Genomic DNA, 15,378 nt, shown 5'->3' on the forward strand with positions numbered 1-15,378 from the left:
TTTCCCCTTCACTTTTCTGCATTGTATCCTGCAGCGTGCTTATCTGAAATCCAAGTTCCCCTTTCTACATGCAGTCTGATTCCCAGCATGCACGCCGCTACTGCACTGAAATCCACTCAGGTTACGCAGCTACGCGCGATGTAACTGACACCGTTGGATGGTCATCAAATCTCAAAACTTGTAAATTCAATCTGGCAATCTGGTGCCACGGTATTTCATCATATAAGCATTATATCCACAAGAATCCAAAATAGATAAAAGGAATGCACCACCACTTGATCACACAAATCCAAAAAGATCAGACATCACAAGCAACGCGCGATCCCACCATGCAAGCTCCAACCGAGAGAGAGAGAGGATGGATTCATTTAGTGCTGGGAGGTAGGTCAGTTGCCATGATCCAGATCAATCACTCGAGGTAACATGGAACGTTGCACGCTGGCTGGCTTACCTTGCAGCTGCTGCAGGAGCAGGAGTTGCACTCGCCGGAGCAGCAGTTGCACGTGCAGGGAGACATGTTGGCTGGGAGGATGGGACGAACGGGCGTTCCTTTGTGGAAAATAGGTATAGTTTTTGTAGTTAAGGGAGAGTGAGAGACAAAAAAGATTGTGGCGCTTGAAAGAGTAAGAGAATGCGAGAGGGAGGAGGGGTCAGTGAGGGTCTTTATAGGCCCAGGCTGCGTAACTAATCTATGAAGTCGGTGTTTACAAGGAAGTACGAATGGACGAGGGACCATCTCCGATCATCCGCCACTGTCTGGTGATCACAATCAGCCCACGAGCAAAGGAGGGGGATGCGAGTGGAGTGTTGCTTTCCTTTTTTTCCCTTTTTCTTTTTCTTTTTCCCTCGTTAGGATGGGTGCAGTTGACCATTCACAGCCAACAGTTTGCATCTTCCCTGTCCTTCCCCTCTTGATTGCGGCCCCTTTGTTTTTCTTTTTCCGTTTCCTTCGTAGCTGCGTGGATGTCGGCCCACGTCGATCCAGACGTGGTGGTCCAAAGGGAACCTCTGCCCTTGGAGACACGTTGGAGAATGAAAGGACAAGTGGAGAAGGGACGAGAGAGGGGGAATAGAAAGTGAGGCTGCCCATGATCAGGCTAAGTTGACTGGCTCACTGGTCTCCGTTGTTTGATAGTCTCCCCGAATATCGCATATCCATGAAGCTTCCGATGTATTGCCTAAGTTTGCTTACCCATGCAGATGACGACATGCAGCATCCATACTACCGGAGACCACTAATTAACTGAAAATGACCATGCAAGATCCCATCTTATCAGGGGGCGATTGGAGCCCCGTCATCGTCGCGATGATTCCCTCCGAACAACAATCTTTTCCCTTCTAGAGCCGGCTGCAGAACGACTGCGTGGACTTGGCTTTGGGCGTTACACCGTACGCAAAGGTCTTCCTTTCATCGGCAGAACATGAAACCGGAAGAAATCTATTCAGGAGGATACGATGACGAGGGAGGGGGAAAAAGACGCACTGCTAGGGCTGGGAGGAATTGGAGGACAGCACTCCGGTCCACCCGCGAGAGCCGCGAGGAAAAGCAAGCAAAAAGAAAAGAATCGAAAGCCAAAGGCCCAAGGTGGAACTGGGAAAAGTTAAAGCTCGGGTTATCTGCCCAATTCGATTTGAAATGGCTATTACTGATGCGTACTCGATCAACATCTCACCACTGGGGCCCCTCCGTCATATGGTCGGTGGTCGATCGGCACGACGGTAATCGTTGTTATTATCTTTCTCGTTAAGCAGCTTTACCTTTACTCCGTACGGCGGGATAAACAGTTGTCGGTGTTGTCAACGTCAGCTTCGTGCTATTGGCTCTATCTAAGTGGCCGCCAAGTCATGTCCTCCACTGGCATCCCATTTCCCTCGGTATCTCATCCCCTCACCACTGCCTGGTATAATGTTTATGCCATGTTCCTCCCCTAATCCGACGAGCTAAGCCATCGCGTTGAGTTTATTTCTAGACGAGGCGGAACGAGTTCTAGTTAGTTGGGGAAACAAACCACCCACGCGAGGTGAAAAGGTCAACAGTTCAAGACGTACGGGGCACTGGCATTGTCCGGCAGGGCACTGGCAAGAGGAGCCACAGCTGCAAGTGTGATCGGAACCTTGAATATACGGTCAGAACTAGTGACTATTTATTCGTGCAAAATTCCTGGGCCATCAGGAAGAGCGATTCTCATGAACCAGAAATACCCCGCCATCCGACCCCACCCAGGATCAGGACAAACAAAGCCTATGTATAGTTGTCTGTCTCTATAGATGGCGAGGCAAGGGTCGAGGGACAAACAAGCAAAGGAGTAGCCACTTACCCATGATGATGAGAGTGAAGCGAGATTGCAGGAATCAAGAAACGTTAGGGATGGATGGAGGTAGTTGGAGGTGATTTGAGTCGACGGAAAGAAAGTGACAGGGCGGGGTATTTATACACCACGCTAGCTGTTTCACCTTCCCTCTCTCTTTCCCTTTGCCTGCCTTCGCCTTCTCGCACGCCCCCAGTCTTGTTATTCTTATTATCATAATAATTATGTTAGTATGAGCAGATTTCTGCAACCAGACTTCCCGCCGCGCCCTCTGAATGGCCATGCTGTCCGTCAAATGGACCTTTCAGCTGCTCTAGCTTCATAATTAGTGTCCAAGTGGAACGAATCGCGCGCTTTGTGCTTTGGCCTCTTGGAGAGCCATGTGCTGCATGGCTGAGCCCTCCATGATGATTTCATTTTCGCTGGTTCGAACTTTCAAGGACTTGCTCTGCCACAGAATAACCCTGATGCTGTGGTCGGATGTGCAGAAGTCCTGATAGTTTCGCGCTACAGTGGCCAACACCTTCGGTTTGGTCGATCCCCATCTGAGTATCCTTGGAATCTGCGAGCAATTCCAAAAGAAGCAGCTCAACGTGCATTCGAATAATACTGCATGCACCGGAGGACGCACGAGGAATCCTGGTGGCCTGATCTTGGCACTCCATCGACCCGCCAGGTCAATAAACAGCCCGTCTTGTGCCCGGGGAGAAGATACCCCTAAGATTGAAGGGTATCGCTATCTTGAACAGTTTCTCTCCTCGCTGGACCAAACGTTCATCGCCACCGGATTCAATACATTGTCCCAAATATTGCCGACCTGATGTCAGTCTAGTTCTTCCCTGCTGACCCTCGCGTAGAATACTACTTACGTTCTTGTGGAGTATCCCATACAAATCAACAGTCAACTACGAAGTGTGACACATTACTCTTCACAGATCTACCTCCGATCAAGTGAGTCGATCTCAAGAACGGTAGGGTAGATATTGTCAAATGGCCGGTCGCATCTCTTGCTTGTGCAAGGAGGTCACGCAGGAGGTCGTGCTGGGACCGTCGTCAGGCCTGTCGACTCTCGAGCTCTGTCACTGCACCACTTGTCGCGCCGTCACCGGGCAGTTGTGTTCTTCATATTATAACCTGCACATGCGGCCGGCAAACCTAGATTCCCTTGGCGAATACCACGAATCACCCTGTATAAGCCGCTACTTTTGTAAAACTTGCGGTGCCCATGTCTTCGCCCGTCAAAAACACACGGAGCAGTATTATGTCGCTGCGGGACTATGGGAGGAACATCCACCCTCGTTCCAATCGATACGACATCGGCAGGTGCAAGACACTCGGGACGGTGGCATGAGCTCCTTCCTTGACGCCGAAACAGAAGTTACCAGCCCCGGCTGTTATCTGCACGCAGATACACACTGCCAACAAGGCTGGGAGGAAAGGAGAAAGATCGAGGAATGGACTGAGAATGACCGCCGGTTGCCAGCTGGGTGTCACTGTGGGGGCATTGAATTCTACGTCACATCGCCGGATCCCAGCTCGACCGACGCGTCTTCCCCCTGGCCTGACCTGCTGGTTCCCTACTATTCAGGTTCATCCGCAAATACCGAGGATGTGAAATGGTGGTTGCGAGACGAAGGCAAAAGATATCTGGCTGGGACTTGTGCCTGTCGATCGTGCCGTTTGGCGAGCGGGTTTCCAATCCAGGCATGGGCTTTCATACCCTTATCAAACCTCCAAAATGCGGACGGTACTGTGCTGTCATTTGGCTTTGGTACCATGAGGCAATATGAGAGCTCGCCGGGGGTTTACCGAAAGTTCTGTGGCCGTTGCGGTGCAACTGTTTTCTGGCACTGCGAAGCGCGGCCTCTACTAATCGATGTGAGTGTCGGTCTGTTGCAAGCGAAAAGTGGTGCTCGAGCTGAAGACTGGCTTGAATGGCATACTGGCCGAGTCAGCTTCTCGGAAATGGCCGTGGATTCAAAGTTGATTCACCAGCTGGAGGAGGGATTGAAAGTTTGAGAATAGGGCAGGCATGAGCCCATAATAGCTCCTAAGTCACTAGTCAAGTAGCCCAGATTCTAGTGAATTGGAAAACACAAGTGTTGGCACTCATCACAAACGACAGTAGCATCAAACACAGTGTCAGTGTTGGCGGTCGGGTTGGCGGTCAGGCCATCCGAACGTGCAGTAGACCGCGTGGGTGCAAATTGACCGCCTGCCATAAGTAGGTTCTACCCACTCCACCGCCCAAAAAAAAAGTAGATAGAAAGGCCATCGCGTCTTTCCCACTACATTGTGGATACAGTTTTAGCGACATCATCGCCTTCTTCACGCGTGGCGCCTGTTGGTTTCTCCCTATTCACCCTAACAACATGCCACCGCCAGCATTTGAGTTTCGAGGGAATCATGACCGACGGTCACATCACCCCCGACATGAATTCACTTTCCGCTACTCGCGACCCTCCACATCGGAACGGCCGCTCCTACGAAACAAGCGAGAAACCACCCCCGAGCAGCTCGTCGCCCATACCACGAACGACGAGCAACCGGCAATGAAATTCGCGCCCATCGAAAACCTCAGTGACAGCGAAGAAGCCGACATGGATGTCTCCTCTTCAGACAACGACGAGGCCTCCCGCCCTCGCAAGAAGCGCGCGCTGGGGTCCGACAGCAAACCTGCCTCGGCACCTGCAGCGCCCCCCGCCCCCAAGTGGTCAAATCCAGATCCGTACACCGTTTTACCGCCGCCGGATGAGAGTCAAGCTAAAAGGGTGGACGTGGTCAAGTTGATCCGCAAGGCCCGCATTGCGGCGAATGCTCAGAAGCCGGCGCAAACGGATGCGGTCAAGGATAATGAAGACTTCATCTCGTTTGGCGGCTTGGTCGACGAGGAGAAAGCCAAATACAAGCCTCCAGAAGGTGCACCTTCGGGTCCAAGGAGCCAAGGGGAATCTGCGGTTGGAAACCGGAAGAGAACATACGACGATGAGATGAAGGGGCTCTCTAAGAAGACAGGCAAGCCTTTGAGCAGATATTACTCTGATGCGTCAATCATCGACGAGTGGAAACGACGTCCCACCGAATCAGGGACGCCGTGGTTCAGCCAGACGGAGGCTTCATTGCATCTGAGCTCAAGGTGAGTTTTCAAACAGAATCTTGGGGCGTAACATGGTGGACTCATTCTGACCGTAATTACAGGCTGCACAATGAGATCCTCAGCTTCTATCATTGGGTTAAGCCTCTTCAGTATGAGCAAATTGTTCGGGCCGATCTGGTGTCGAGACTCCAATCCGCGTTCCAGAATCGGTATTACGGCGTGCAGCTTCGTGCCTTTGGCTCGTTTGCTTCCGGACTCTACCTGCCCACCGCTGATATAGATCTTGTTATGCTCTCGACTAACTTCATGCGTACCGGAGTTAAAACGTTTGGCGAACGGAAAGGCCAAATTTACGCTTTCTCTGCTTTCCTCAAAAACTTGGACATCGCGGTTCCCGGTTCAATCGAGACCATCGCACATGCGCGGGTTCCTATCCTGAAGTTCGTCGATAAAATGACGGGGTTGAGGGTCGACCTGTCTTTCGATAACGACAGCGGACTCGTGGCCAACAACACCTTTCAGCAGTGGAAATCAGAATACCCTGCCATTCCGGTCATTGTCGCCGTGATTAAGCAATTCCTGCTCCTTCGCGGTCTCAATGAAGTCCCAACCGGCGGTCTAGGAGGTTTTTCGATCATCTGTCTCGTGACAAGCCTTCTACAGCACTTGCCCCATGGTCACGCCGCGCCTAACTTGGGCAGTATCCTCATGGATTTCTTTGAATTCTATGGAAACAGGTTTGATTATGAAACGGTTGGGATCCGCATGGAACCGCCTGGCTATTTCAACAAGGTTAGTAGCACCCGCCTCGTCAATATCAAATGCATTTCATCAGCTGACGGTTCATTCTGCAGAGAGTATACCAGGTCAAGGGAAACAACGACCGTCTTTCTATTGAAGATCCAAACAATGCGGACAATGATATTTCCGGTGGAACCAGGGAGATTGCCCTCATCTTCAAGTCATTCTCCGAGGCATACCGAGTTCTCAAAGAACGCATGATCTCAAGCGCCTTGTCAGGACAGACCCGGTGCAGCATTTTGGAGACCATTATTGCTGCAAATTATGATGAGTATACCGAGCAAAGATGGCAGCTGCGTGAGATCTTCCAGACGAACCCTCGGTTTGCTCAATATCATCAGCCTCCCACGCCACCTCCACCTCCGCAAGCGTCCCCCCCTCCGCCACCTCCTTTGCCTTCGAACTCCCCGCCCTCTACACGGCCCTCGCAGGAACCTAAGGAGAAGCAGACGAAGATGCAAAGAAAGCAGCAAGCGTCGCGCGAGCGAGCTACTCGTCTCCGGCGATTGCGACCGGATATCTCTTCCATCCCGAGCTCCATCAGCAACGCGCGGGCTATGGAAATTGGTGGCTACAAAACCCAGTCTGAAATGGACAAAGACCTTACACTCAAGGAGAAGGAACTTGGCTCGACAGTCCAGGGCTAAGGTATGGTCGAGGAAAGCTGAGCTTTCCACCAACATCCACTGCCGGTTGAACCGTTCCGACGTGTATTATATGATCCAGAGAAACGGGAGGACGTTTCTTTGTACCATAACATTTATGCCCGTGTGTTTAGATATTTTGGTCACGCATCAGATACCCTTTTGTTTCATGGAAAGGCGACGTTTTGGGGAGCGGGAGTCTATCTTTACTGGGGTTTGCAGCCATTTTCCGCTTGTTACGCATTTCGCCATGTTGCCTGTGGCAAACTGGCTTGCTTTTTTGCTGCTTTTCATTTCAATTTCTATTCCGCTGATCAATTCTCATCTTGGGCATAGACCCATCACTTCCTTTCCCCTTTACTAACAAGGACACAGCGCCGGGTTGGAAGTCAATTGGCATTTGGTATTAAGATGAGAGTGACAGCTGGGTGCTTTCCTGACTCGTCCTCGATTGACTGTTCTCTAGGTACTCGAACGAGTTCATTTATGACATCGAAGCCGTGGCTGTTCTTTCAAACGCAGCAAGCAGTCGAAAAATAAGAAAGAAAAATGTCGGATCCCCACATGTTCGTCCCGTTAGCTGGCATTCGCTAGTTGAATGAACCAGACAGACAGTTAAGTTAGAAGCAAAATCGAATGGCAAACCGATGGGGACGATCGAGTCTTCATTCTCCCTTCTACGAAAGTTTCCTTTCCACCTCTTTCTCATCAAGGAAGCGCTATATGCGATTGCTTGGAGAGGATGCTTACGGATCGGATTCAGGGTTGCTGAGTGTTTACAGCTAATAGGTGAGAAGGCCAGTGTCGATTCGTGGCTTCTTCCCCTGCTCTAGTTATTTCCTCGATCGGATGACAAATGCTATATCCAACGAGACCAGAGGTGCACAGCAATAGTAGATCGAACGGCCCCAGAAAATTTTCTATTTACAAACATAATTGAGGTCAGATGTTGATCCTTGTCGTCAAGGAGGCAATATTAGTCCAGTTCCCACTTCGAAAATCACGCAAGTCTATAATAAGGTCTGCGAACGAAAGTACGCGGGTATCTTCAAGTCCACTATACATCCAAGGGAGGAGTCATTATAGTACGCTCCCGAGCATCCTGGGGAACCGTTATTAGCTGCTCCTGCTCATCTTCCTGTTCTAACGCCGCTAGGTGCTCGGCCGGCAGCGAGTTGACGAAATCAGGGCCCGGGCTGAGCCACGTATAATCGACCCAGTCCGGACCGAGGATGGACTGGATCTGTCGGGTAAGGGATAGGATGCGGTCTCGGCGATCGCGAGACCAGGCACGATCGGTGATAACGCCATCCGAGGGGGTCAGGACGGCCGGGGCGTTCGACGCCGTCGGCTCCAGGGTCGACGAACCCTGTGCGTTGCGGACCTCCTCGGCATCCTCGTCCTGATTCTCCAGTCCCTCGACGATGCTACGCCACACGCGCAGGGACTCGTTTAGCTCGTCGACATTACTCACGCCCATGACGCTGACACCCAGGCGCTCGCCGGTGCCCACGTTCACGACGGACAAGAAGCCCGGGTCGGCTTCGGGGGAGCGGGCCAGAGGCGGGCCCAGGGCGCCGACCTTGCTGCCCTCACGCAGCCAGGACTCCAGCGCAAAGCGAATGGCGATAACCTCGAGTTTCTCGCCCTGCGAGTCGGCGAAGCGGCTAGCCTCCTGGATAACGGTCCGCAAGGCGTCCGGCGCCGGGTGGAAATCGCCCATGCTGCCGATCGGGACACCCGTGCGGCGCAGAAGACCCATGCCCAGCGGCGACGCATTGGGGACGACGTCGACGCCGGCGGCCAGCAGACGCGGGAGACCCTGGGACAGCAGGAGGGTGTTCTGCAGGGTGAAGTTGGCGTAGGACATGACGACGTCGAGGGGCTCGCCGGTCTCGCGCAGAATCATCTCCGCCAGGTCGCAGAGCACGTCGACGGGGTATCCCGAGATACCGACGTAGCGCACGGTGCCGTCGACGTCGCGGATGCGCCGCAACTCCCGCACGGCGGCCAGCACCTCTGCCGGCGACACGAACTCCACGTCGTGGCAGTAGACCGCATCCAGGTATTCGGTGTGTAGGCGGGCCAGGCTGCGCCGCACGCTCTGGCGCACCCACCGCGGCGAGTAGTCAAAGGCCGAGCCGGCGACGCGGCCGACCTTGGTGAGCAGCCGGTAGGAGTCGCGTGGGTACGTCGAGCGCACGAAGTCGGTGGCTAGCGCGCGGCCGAGCAGCTCCTCGGCGGGACCGTAGTAGGGCGAAGTGTCGAAGGCGCGCACGCCGCTGGCAAAGGCCCGATGAACTAGTTCGGTCGTCGGGAGCGCATAGGGATCCGGGTTGTATTGCGAATTGAACGTCGCCGTGCCCATAACCAACGGCGGGAGTGTGGCCGACAAAGGAACGGAAGGACGGCCCATTTTGATCGTAGATTCGTGAAGTCGTGAAGTCGTGGAAGGGGGAAAGAAGAGGAGGAAGTGGTGGTGGAGGATGTCGAGGGGTGAGGGGTGGAAAAAGGGAAATTTTCGGCTTTTGCCTCCTAAACGCCGCCGAGCGGAACTGCGCTCGGAAGGGGTTTGCTTGCTCTTAACAATGGCTTTTTCTTAAAGGGTCTTAGTCGTCGCCTTCAACTCTCTTCTTCATTGTATACAGAATATACACAAAACATTTATTTATAATACATGAGCCAATCCTAGTCTTTCGGAATGTAAGAGCGGAGAAAATGCCGGAATCGAAGGAGGTCGCTTAGGCGGCGAATCCGTCTTTCGGCGCAATAATAGAGGGTAAGAATAAAGGAGATCTAGACTTCTTGCCAATCTAGATCTTGGAATCACCAAAAACGCCATGCTATGCTGCAGATAAAGAATGCCGAGAGGGACAAGAGATGCGCGAGGTCACAGTGTCCGTGGCGTGTGCCCTCGGCGCGCTGAAGTTTCGAAATCGGCTGGATACCGGGGTCGCAGTCGGACTGAAAACGTCGCGGGGGGTTGTAATCGATAGCTTGGAAGCAGATCACCGGTCCTTGTACACCTTGGGCTTCCAGCCCTCTTGTAGTTCCTTGTCTTGGGCCACCTTGCGCTCGGCTTGTCGGACTTCCATCTCTATCCTCTCACGGGCCCGGAGAATCTTGCTTTGGAGGTAAAAGCTGCCACCCTTCTGGGGGTCGTTGAGATCGAACAGCTTCTTGAACCGCTCCATCACCTGCTCCAGGTTGGCCTCACCCTGGGGAGGTTTCACGTTGAGGATCTTGCATGCCTCGTCCAGCGTCAGTCCCGACGACGTGAAGGCCCCCGACTTTCCGCCCGCGGCGCCTTTGCTATGCTTCGATGCGGCCGACGCCTGCTTGTAGGCCTCGGCAAAGGCTCGTCCGAAGACTCGGGCACCGGTAACGACGACTTGAGTAACGAGGCGATGGGCCTATTCAGTGGATATCAATCAGCACGAGTCCCTTTTCTCGGGAGTCAACTTGTTTGACGGAGATTCTGCAGGAACCACTTACCATGTCGACGAAGGAAAAAGAAAGAAAAGATTCAATTGGGAAAATCCCGATGACCGGAAAGAAAAAGATGGACGTGGAGATGGCGAGGAAGACGGAGGTGTTTGGGCGGTGGAAACAAACGGAAGAATGGAAAAATTCGGCGGGATTTAGTCCGCGTTCCTGCCCCAGGCACCGAGGCACCGAGGCCGTCGACGCTAGGGGCCTTGTCTGGACACCTCAGGCCGGGCAGTCACATGTCCCGAGCAGAAAAGCTTCACTTCTTTTTTGGGTGAATTTTGCTTTTCCCCGCAGACGATCAGAGCGCGCTGCCTTCCATGCGGGTCTTTCGCTGTTCTTGAGCTCTTGTGCCTGTTTCTCTCCTCCGCTGCTCCTTCTTTTCTCCTCCCTCCCTCCCTCCTTCCTCTCTTCCTCTCTTTCTCGTTCTCTCCTCTTTCCCCTCACCGCCCGCGATGACCTTGCTGGATGCATATGACGTCTCTGTTGGATGGCAGCTCTCGGTATGTCTACTTCCTACTTCTCAACCCCATCCCTCCTCGTGTTCGGTCCCATCTCTGCAGGGAGTCCTTTGCAATTCCCCGGAGAGGAAGGTCCGTGGACCCTCGCTCATACGGATGCTCATGCTTTGATAGACGATATTCCGTGGATAGATTCCATGGCACCCTCAACTTACTCGCAGGACCAAACGGACCTTCAGCCTCCGACGGTCGCTGCCTTTTCTCCCACCACCATTTCCGGCTCGTCCTTGACATCCAAGCAACGCTCCAGCATCATCGTTCACCGTAAATCTCCGCTGCTGGTAGCTACGCCGCCGCCCGTCACGCGAGCATTGGCCTACTCGCACCCGTTCATTTTACCCCTGAATAAATTGGTGGGTTTGTTGACTTGGACCAGCGGTGATGCATGGCAGAGTTTCCTCCTCGTGTCGGCCTTCTGGGCGATTGTTCTATATGGCGATGCCATTATCCTCTTTGCTGGTCCGCCGTTGCTCGTGACCGGCCTCATCCTGGGCATGTATTGGAGGCGCTATTCTCCCCTGTCATCGAGAGCTTTCTCCGGGGAGAAACCGGGCCATCAAAGAGTTGCCTCCGATGGCTCCCTGCGTCACCATGACAGCCTCGATGAAATTGTGGAAACCATGCGCACCTTTACCACGCGGTGCAATATCTTATTGGAGCCCCTTTTGGAACTGACCGACTTCCTGTCCACTCAAAGGACGGCCACCTCTGCCACCACCAGACCGGCTCTCACCACTCTCTTCTTCCGTATCTTGTTTGTGACCCCAATCTGGGTTGCGCTGACTCTCCCTCCTTTACATCTCATTACTACTCGTCGTGTCATCCTAATCCTAGGCACCGTCATTCTCACTTACCATTCCCGCCCGGCAAGGGTATCACGCGTTATCCTCTGGCGATCCTTAACGGTCCGCCGCATATTTTCCATAATCACAGGCCTTTCATTCGCGATGAACGTCGACAAAACGTCATCGCGGACGCAGAGTCATGGTCATGCCATGAACATTGCAACTCGGCGGCATAGAGATTCTTCAGGCGTGCGCTTTACCTTCATAATATATGAAAACCAACGTCGATGGCTTGGAATAGGGTGGACCTACTCTCTGTTCCCCTCGGAACGTGCTTCTTGGACGGATGAGCACCTGAACCACGTTCCCGCCAAAGACGAATTCGAGCTGCCCGAAGTGCAAAATGGCAGCGCCACGTGGCGATGGGTCGAGGGCAGTGAGTGGCGTATTGAAGGTGCCGACGAGTCACACAGCAAAGCGGACACTAAGACCTCTGATGGCGGTGGTTGGATCTACTATGATAACAAGGTTAGTCGTCACCCCCTTGCATCAGTGTTTCACCATTATGGTACTGTTGGCTGACTGTGGGGACACTTTTAAAAAGTGGAACGACGGTCGTCGTGGCCAGGATGGCTGGGATCGATACACTCGGCGCAGGAAATGGTGTCGTGATGCCGAGCTGGTGGAAATCCCTTTGGGATCGGATAAATCATCTGCAGAGGCCACGTCCGGCTTAACCCAGGCATTAGAGCAGCAGAAACAGAAGGAATCCGGCGCCCTTGACGCTTCAACAGCCGATGCTGATTCCCAGAGTCTCGCCCCGTCTACCTCCTCCAAAACGCGGAGACGACGATGGTTTGGGAGCTCGAAGAGTGTAAGCGACAAAGCCAGCAGCATCTCCTCTGCACCAACAGCCTCCAACAATAACTCGTCCGTAGATCTCGGCAGAATAACGTCGGCTCCTGGTTCCAACCTCGGCAAAAGCACCTCCAGGCCGATCAGCATCCCGGCCCGAAAGCTATCCAATTATTCCCGGAGTTCGAGCGGCAGTCATGGCTTGGATGGAAGTGCGCAGGGAAGCAACGCTACCAGTGAAAGTACAAGTTTGCGAGAAAAGGAGATTGCACACGCGCAAGATCATCTCGATCGCTGGGGTACTCGAGCCGCTGGAGGCACCGAACGAGCGGAGCGAGAACTGGGTTTGGGTGACGAGGTTAATATGGGATTAAGTTGATACCTTTCGTAACGAAAATATACAATTGGTCAAATCATTTCGATGTGGATTTTGGGAACTGGACTCGGGGACATCGACCAGTATGGTTGCCGAGTGCTTCTTTCGTGTTAATATATATATTCATGCCAAAAATGAAACCCGACGTTAGCGACATGACCACCATCCCACGTAATAGATACAAAGAAAAGAATATATACATCAAAAATGATAGTAATCTGATTGCCGGGCACGTGTTCCTGTAATACTCCGTCGACAATACGGCCCTAAGCAAGTATCAAACCCCATTTCAATTGCTCCAAAACATCTAACCAGTGCATCTGCGCCCCCTGCCACAAGATTCTCAACAACTCTTTCGCTCGCTTGACATTCCCAATCCCGAAGTTAGCCTCTAATTTTGTAAGTGACTCGATGACAAGTTCTCTGGCCTCAGGGTCCTGGCTCTCGCAGCCAGTGATAAAGAGAGGGAAAGTGAGAGCGGAATATTCGCAATGTTGATCGAGTGGATTTGACCTGACCCGCTCTAGACAACGCTCGAGAGCTTCATCCTTTGACAAGGTAATCAGATCCGGCCATGACGAGGGTAGGCAATGAGTGGTGTGATTTTGATTACTCATTCGATTCAGAGTGGAGTGGAGATAGATGTATGCCGCGTCACGAAAACACTCGGCTACCATGCGAAGGCGACGCAGAGTAGCCTCTGTTGTTCCTCGGGGAACTGTGTAGTGCGTTGCGGTATGTGTCCAATCACGGAGAGACGTGTCTCTGAGGGGTTCCATTTAGCTTTTCGGTTCTCTTTTTCTTGCGAGGTGAACTTACATCGTGTGTATCTCCAACCCCAAAGCGACTGGATCATGGCTAAGAAGAGGCAGATCTGCAATTCGCGCACATATCTTGATGATCTCTTCGGTATAGCCGATGTAAATATCTAGCTTGGTGAAACTGAAATTTTCTGCTCCGGGAATAGGGGCAATTGGCCGGCGATTGGTCATTTTGGCCACATTGTGCGTGTACAGGAAACTATAGCGACAGAGTGTCAGTGTCCATGTGTAGCCTCTTGTACTTTGAAGGGAAAACATTTCATACAGTCCCCAGAGAAAATCTGCCGTATCCTTGTCAAAAGAGGTCAATCCGCCGCGGGAGATGACTAGCTTTTCCAGGGCATCCAGATGCACCGACCACTGCTTGACACTCCCCCGCACTATTTCATACTTGCAGAGTAAAGCCACAGCTAATATCGACTCGTCAGAAAATTGTTTGTGAGGGAATTCGGTTAGCGCGGAACGCAGTCCGCTCATTGTACGGATGTAGTAATTGGCTGCGGCCGTTTGAGCATCCAGGCTGTTTTGAGAGCGGTTTGCAAGGTGAACTGCGGAAACAGCACACAGCGCCTTCATCAATATGGGAGATGAGAAAGCCCGGGGGATAAGCAGTGATCGCAGCGGATTTTCATCGCTTTCTAAATTTGCCAGCAGTCTGGAACCTTGTTCCATATGATATTGAAGATAGTGGGCTTCAAGAGTTGAAATGTGACTGATATGTCCGCGGAGTTTTGGAGAGACGACTGAAAGGTCCTTTATATTTGCAGCATTGGATGCAATGTCATCATTCTCATTAAGGTCACTGATCCCAGTACTTGGCGAATGAGTCTCGGTGTAGCCGGAGTTCAACGGAGAAGAGGCGCTAGATGATGCATGACAGACTGACAAGGAAGATCTGGTAAGATCCCCAGATTCCATGGATGCCGGGGAGCAGACGGACACAGGCGACGCACTGAGTCTTCGTCGCTTTGGTGGCATAACCGACTGAAAGACCTGAGCCGACGGGTCTAAGGGTTGCGCCCACATTGAGCCGTAGCCTTCGCAGGTGAATCCCAATCGCACGCAGTTGCGGCAGCTACCAATCCAAGTTAAACGAGCTGATTGGTGATCAATGTGGGATTGTGGTCTATATTTACCTGGGCTTTGCTTCGTCACATCGTTTTCGGCGCCTCTTGCAAGTCAAACAACCCGAGCGAGTCCATTTTGCACCGGTTCTTCTAGATCTTTTGTTTGTGGAGGGTTGAGCATTGTCGCTGTGGGAGACACTCGACAGAGTGCTAACGGCAAATTGGTTCATGCTGAGAATTTATGTAGATGCAGATCATCGCATGCTAATCTTATCGTATAGACAAGGGTATACTGTAGCGGACGATATTGCTCCGGCTGCAGACCATTGGATTGACGGTTTATACCCAATCGGGACGTTGCTTATGGGGGCTTTGGGGGAATCATTATCGTCTCGGAGTAAGTGGAAGTAGTAAGTTAGCAGTAGTTAGTAGTTCGTAGGAGGAGTACAAGCAGTCAATCAGAACAAATTCCGCCGGGATCCCGTGACCCCTGGGCAGTCACGGGAGGGGCGAATGGCGCTAGGCCTGAAGGGGAATGGCAAGGAGATCGTGACCGACGGCCTCATGTGATTCGCCGACGATGACCAACTCGAAATCGGCCGACGTCAAGTCT

At 52.6% G+C, this 15,378-nt stretch overlaps 6 protein-coding genes across 10 annotated transcripts; 3 read left to right on the plus strand and 3 right to left on the minus strand.

The window, feature by feature from the left end:
• Positions 1-3,299: 3,299 nt before the first annotated feature.
• LDX57_010229 (GFA family protein) lies at positions 3,300-4,328 on the plus strand (the record flags this gene model as incomplete). The annotated part of the gene is made up of 1 exon (XM_046091979.1): positions 3,300-4,328. The coding sequence occupies one exon, from the start codon at positions 3,300-3,302 to the stop codon at positions 4,326-4,328; it is 1,029 nt and encodes a 342-aa protein (XP_045947956.1).
• Positions 4,329-4,681: 353 nt separating this feature from the next.
• LDX57_010230 (putative topoisomerase family protein TRF4) lies at positions 4,682-6,854 on the plus strand (the record flags this gene model as incomplete). Its single annotated transcript, XM_046091980.1, has 3 exons — positions 4,682-5,445; positions 5,508-6,198; positions 6,261-6,854. 3 exons carry the CDS (start codon positions 4,682-4,684, stop codon positions 6,852-6,854), a joined length of 2,049 nt encoding a protein of 682 aa, XP_045947957.1.
• Positions 6,855-7,908: 1,054 nt separating this feature from the next.
• LDX57_010231 (D-arabinose 1-dehydrogenase (NAD(P)(+)) ARA2) lies at positions 7,909-9,267 on the minus strand (the record flags this gene model as incomplete). Its single annotated transcript, XM_046091981.1, has 1 exon — positions 7,909-9,267. One exon carries the CDS (start codon positions 9,265-9,267, stop codon positions 7,909-7,911), a length of 1,359 nt encoding a protein of 452 aa, XP_045947958.1.
• A 592-nt stretch (positions 9,268-9,859) lies between these two features.
• Positions 9,860-10,349, minus strand: PAM16 (import motor complex subunit PAM16; the record flags this gene model as incomplete). The annotated part of the gene is made up of 2 exons (XM_046091982.1): positions 9,860-10,264; positions 10,347-10,349. The coding sequence occupies 2 exons, from the start codon at positions 10,347-10,349 to the stop codon at positions 9,860-9,862; spliced, it is 408 nt and encodes a 135-aa protein (XP_045947959.1).
• A 255-nt stretch (positions 10,350-10,604) lies between these two features.
• On the plus strand, positions 10,605-13,039 carry LDX57_010233 (PEX28-32 family peroxisomal membrane protein). Of its 3 annotated transcripts, XM_046091984.1 has the most exons (4): positions 10,605-10,843; positions 10,976-12,174; positions 12,251-12,520; positions 12,585-13,039. In XM_046091984.1, the coding sequence occupies exons 1-4, from the start codon at positions 10,831-10,833 to the stop codon at positions 12,597-12,599; spliced, it is 1,497 nt and encodes a 498-aa protein (XP_045947961.1). In that variant the 5' UTR covers positions 10,605-10,830; the 3' UTR covers positions 12,600-13,039. The 3 variants fall into 3 exon arrangements, with proteins under 3 accessions (XP_045947961.1, XP_045947960.1, XP_045947962.1); XM_046091983.1 differs by having other exon boundaries at positions 12,251-13,039; XM_046091985.1 differs by having other exon boundaries at positions 10,976-13,039.
• On the minus strand, positions 13,040-15,195 carry LYS14. Of its 3 annotated transcripts, XM_046091986.1 has the most exons (4): positions 14,835-15,195; positions 13,964-14,773; positions 13,697-13,897; positions 13,040-13,642 (listed from the first exon to the last, which is right to left on the minus strand). In XM_046091986.1, exons 1-4 carry the CDS (start codon positions 14,993-14,995, stop codon positions 13,144-13,146), a joined length of 1,671 nt encoding a protein of 556 aa, XP_045947963.1. In that variant the 5' UTR covers positions 14,996-15,195; the 3' UTR covers positions 13,040-13,143. The 3 variants fall into 3 exon arrangements, with proteins under 3 accessions (XP_045947963.1, XP_045947965.1, XP_045947964.1); XM_046091987.1 differs by having other exon boundaries at positions 13,040-13,897; XM_046091988.1 differs by having other exon boundaries at positions 13,964-15,195.
• Positions 15,196-15,378: the final 183 nt, after the last annotated feature.

Source organism: Aspergillus melleus, assembly GCF_016097325.1.
Source record: "Aspergillus melleus strain CBS 546.65 chromosome Unknown contig6, whole genome shotgun sequence".
Lineage (NCBI taxonomy): Eukaryota > Fungi > Ascomycota > Eurotiomycetes > Eurotiales > Aspergillaceae > Aspergillus > Aspergillus melleus.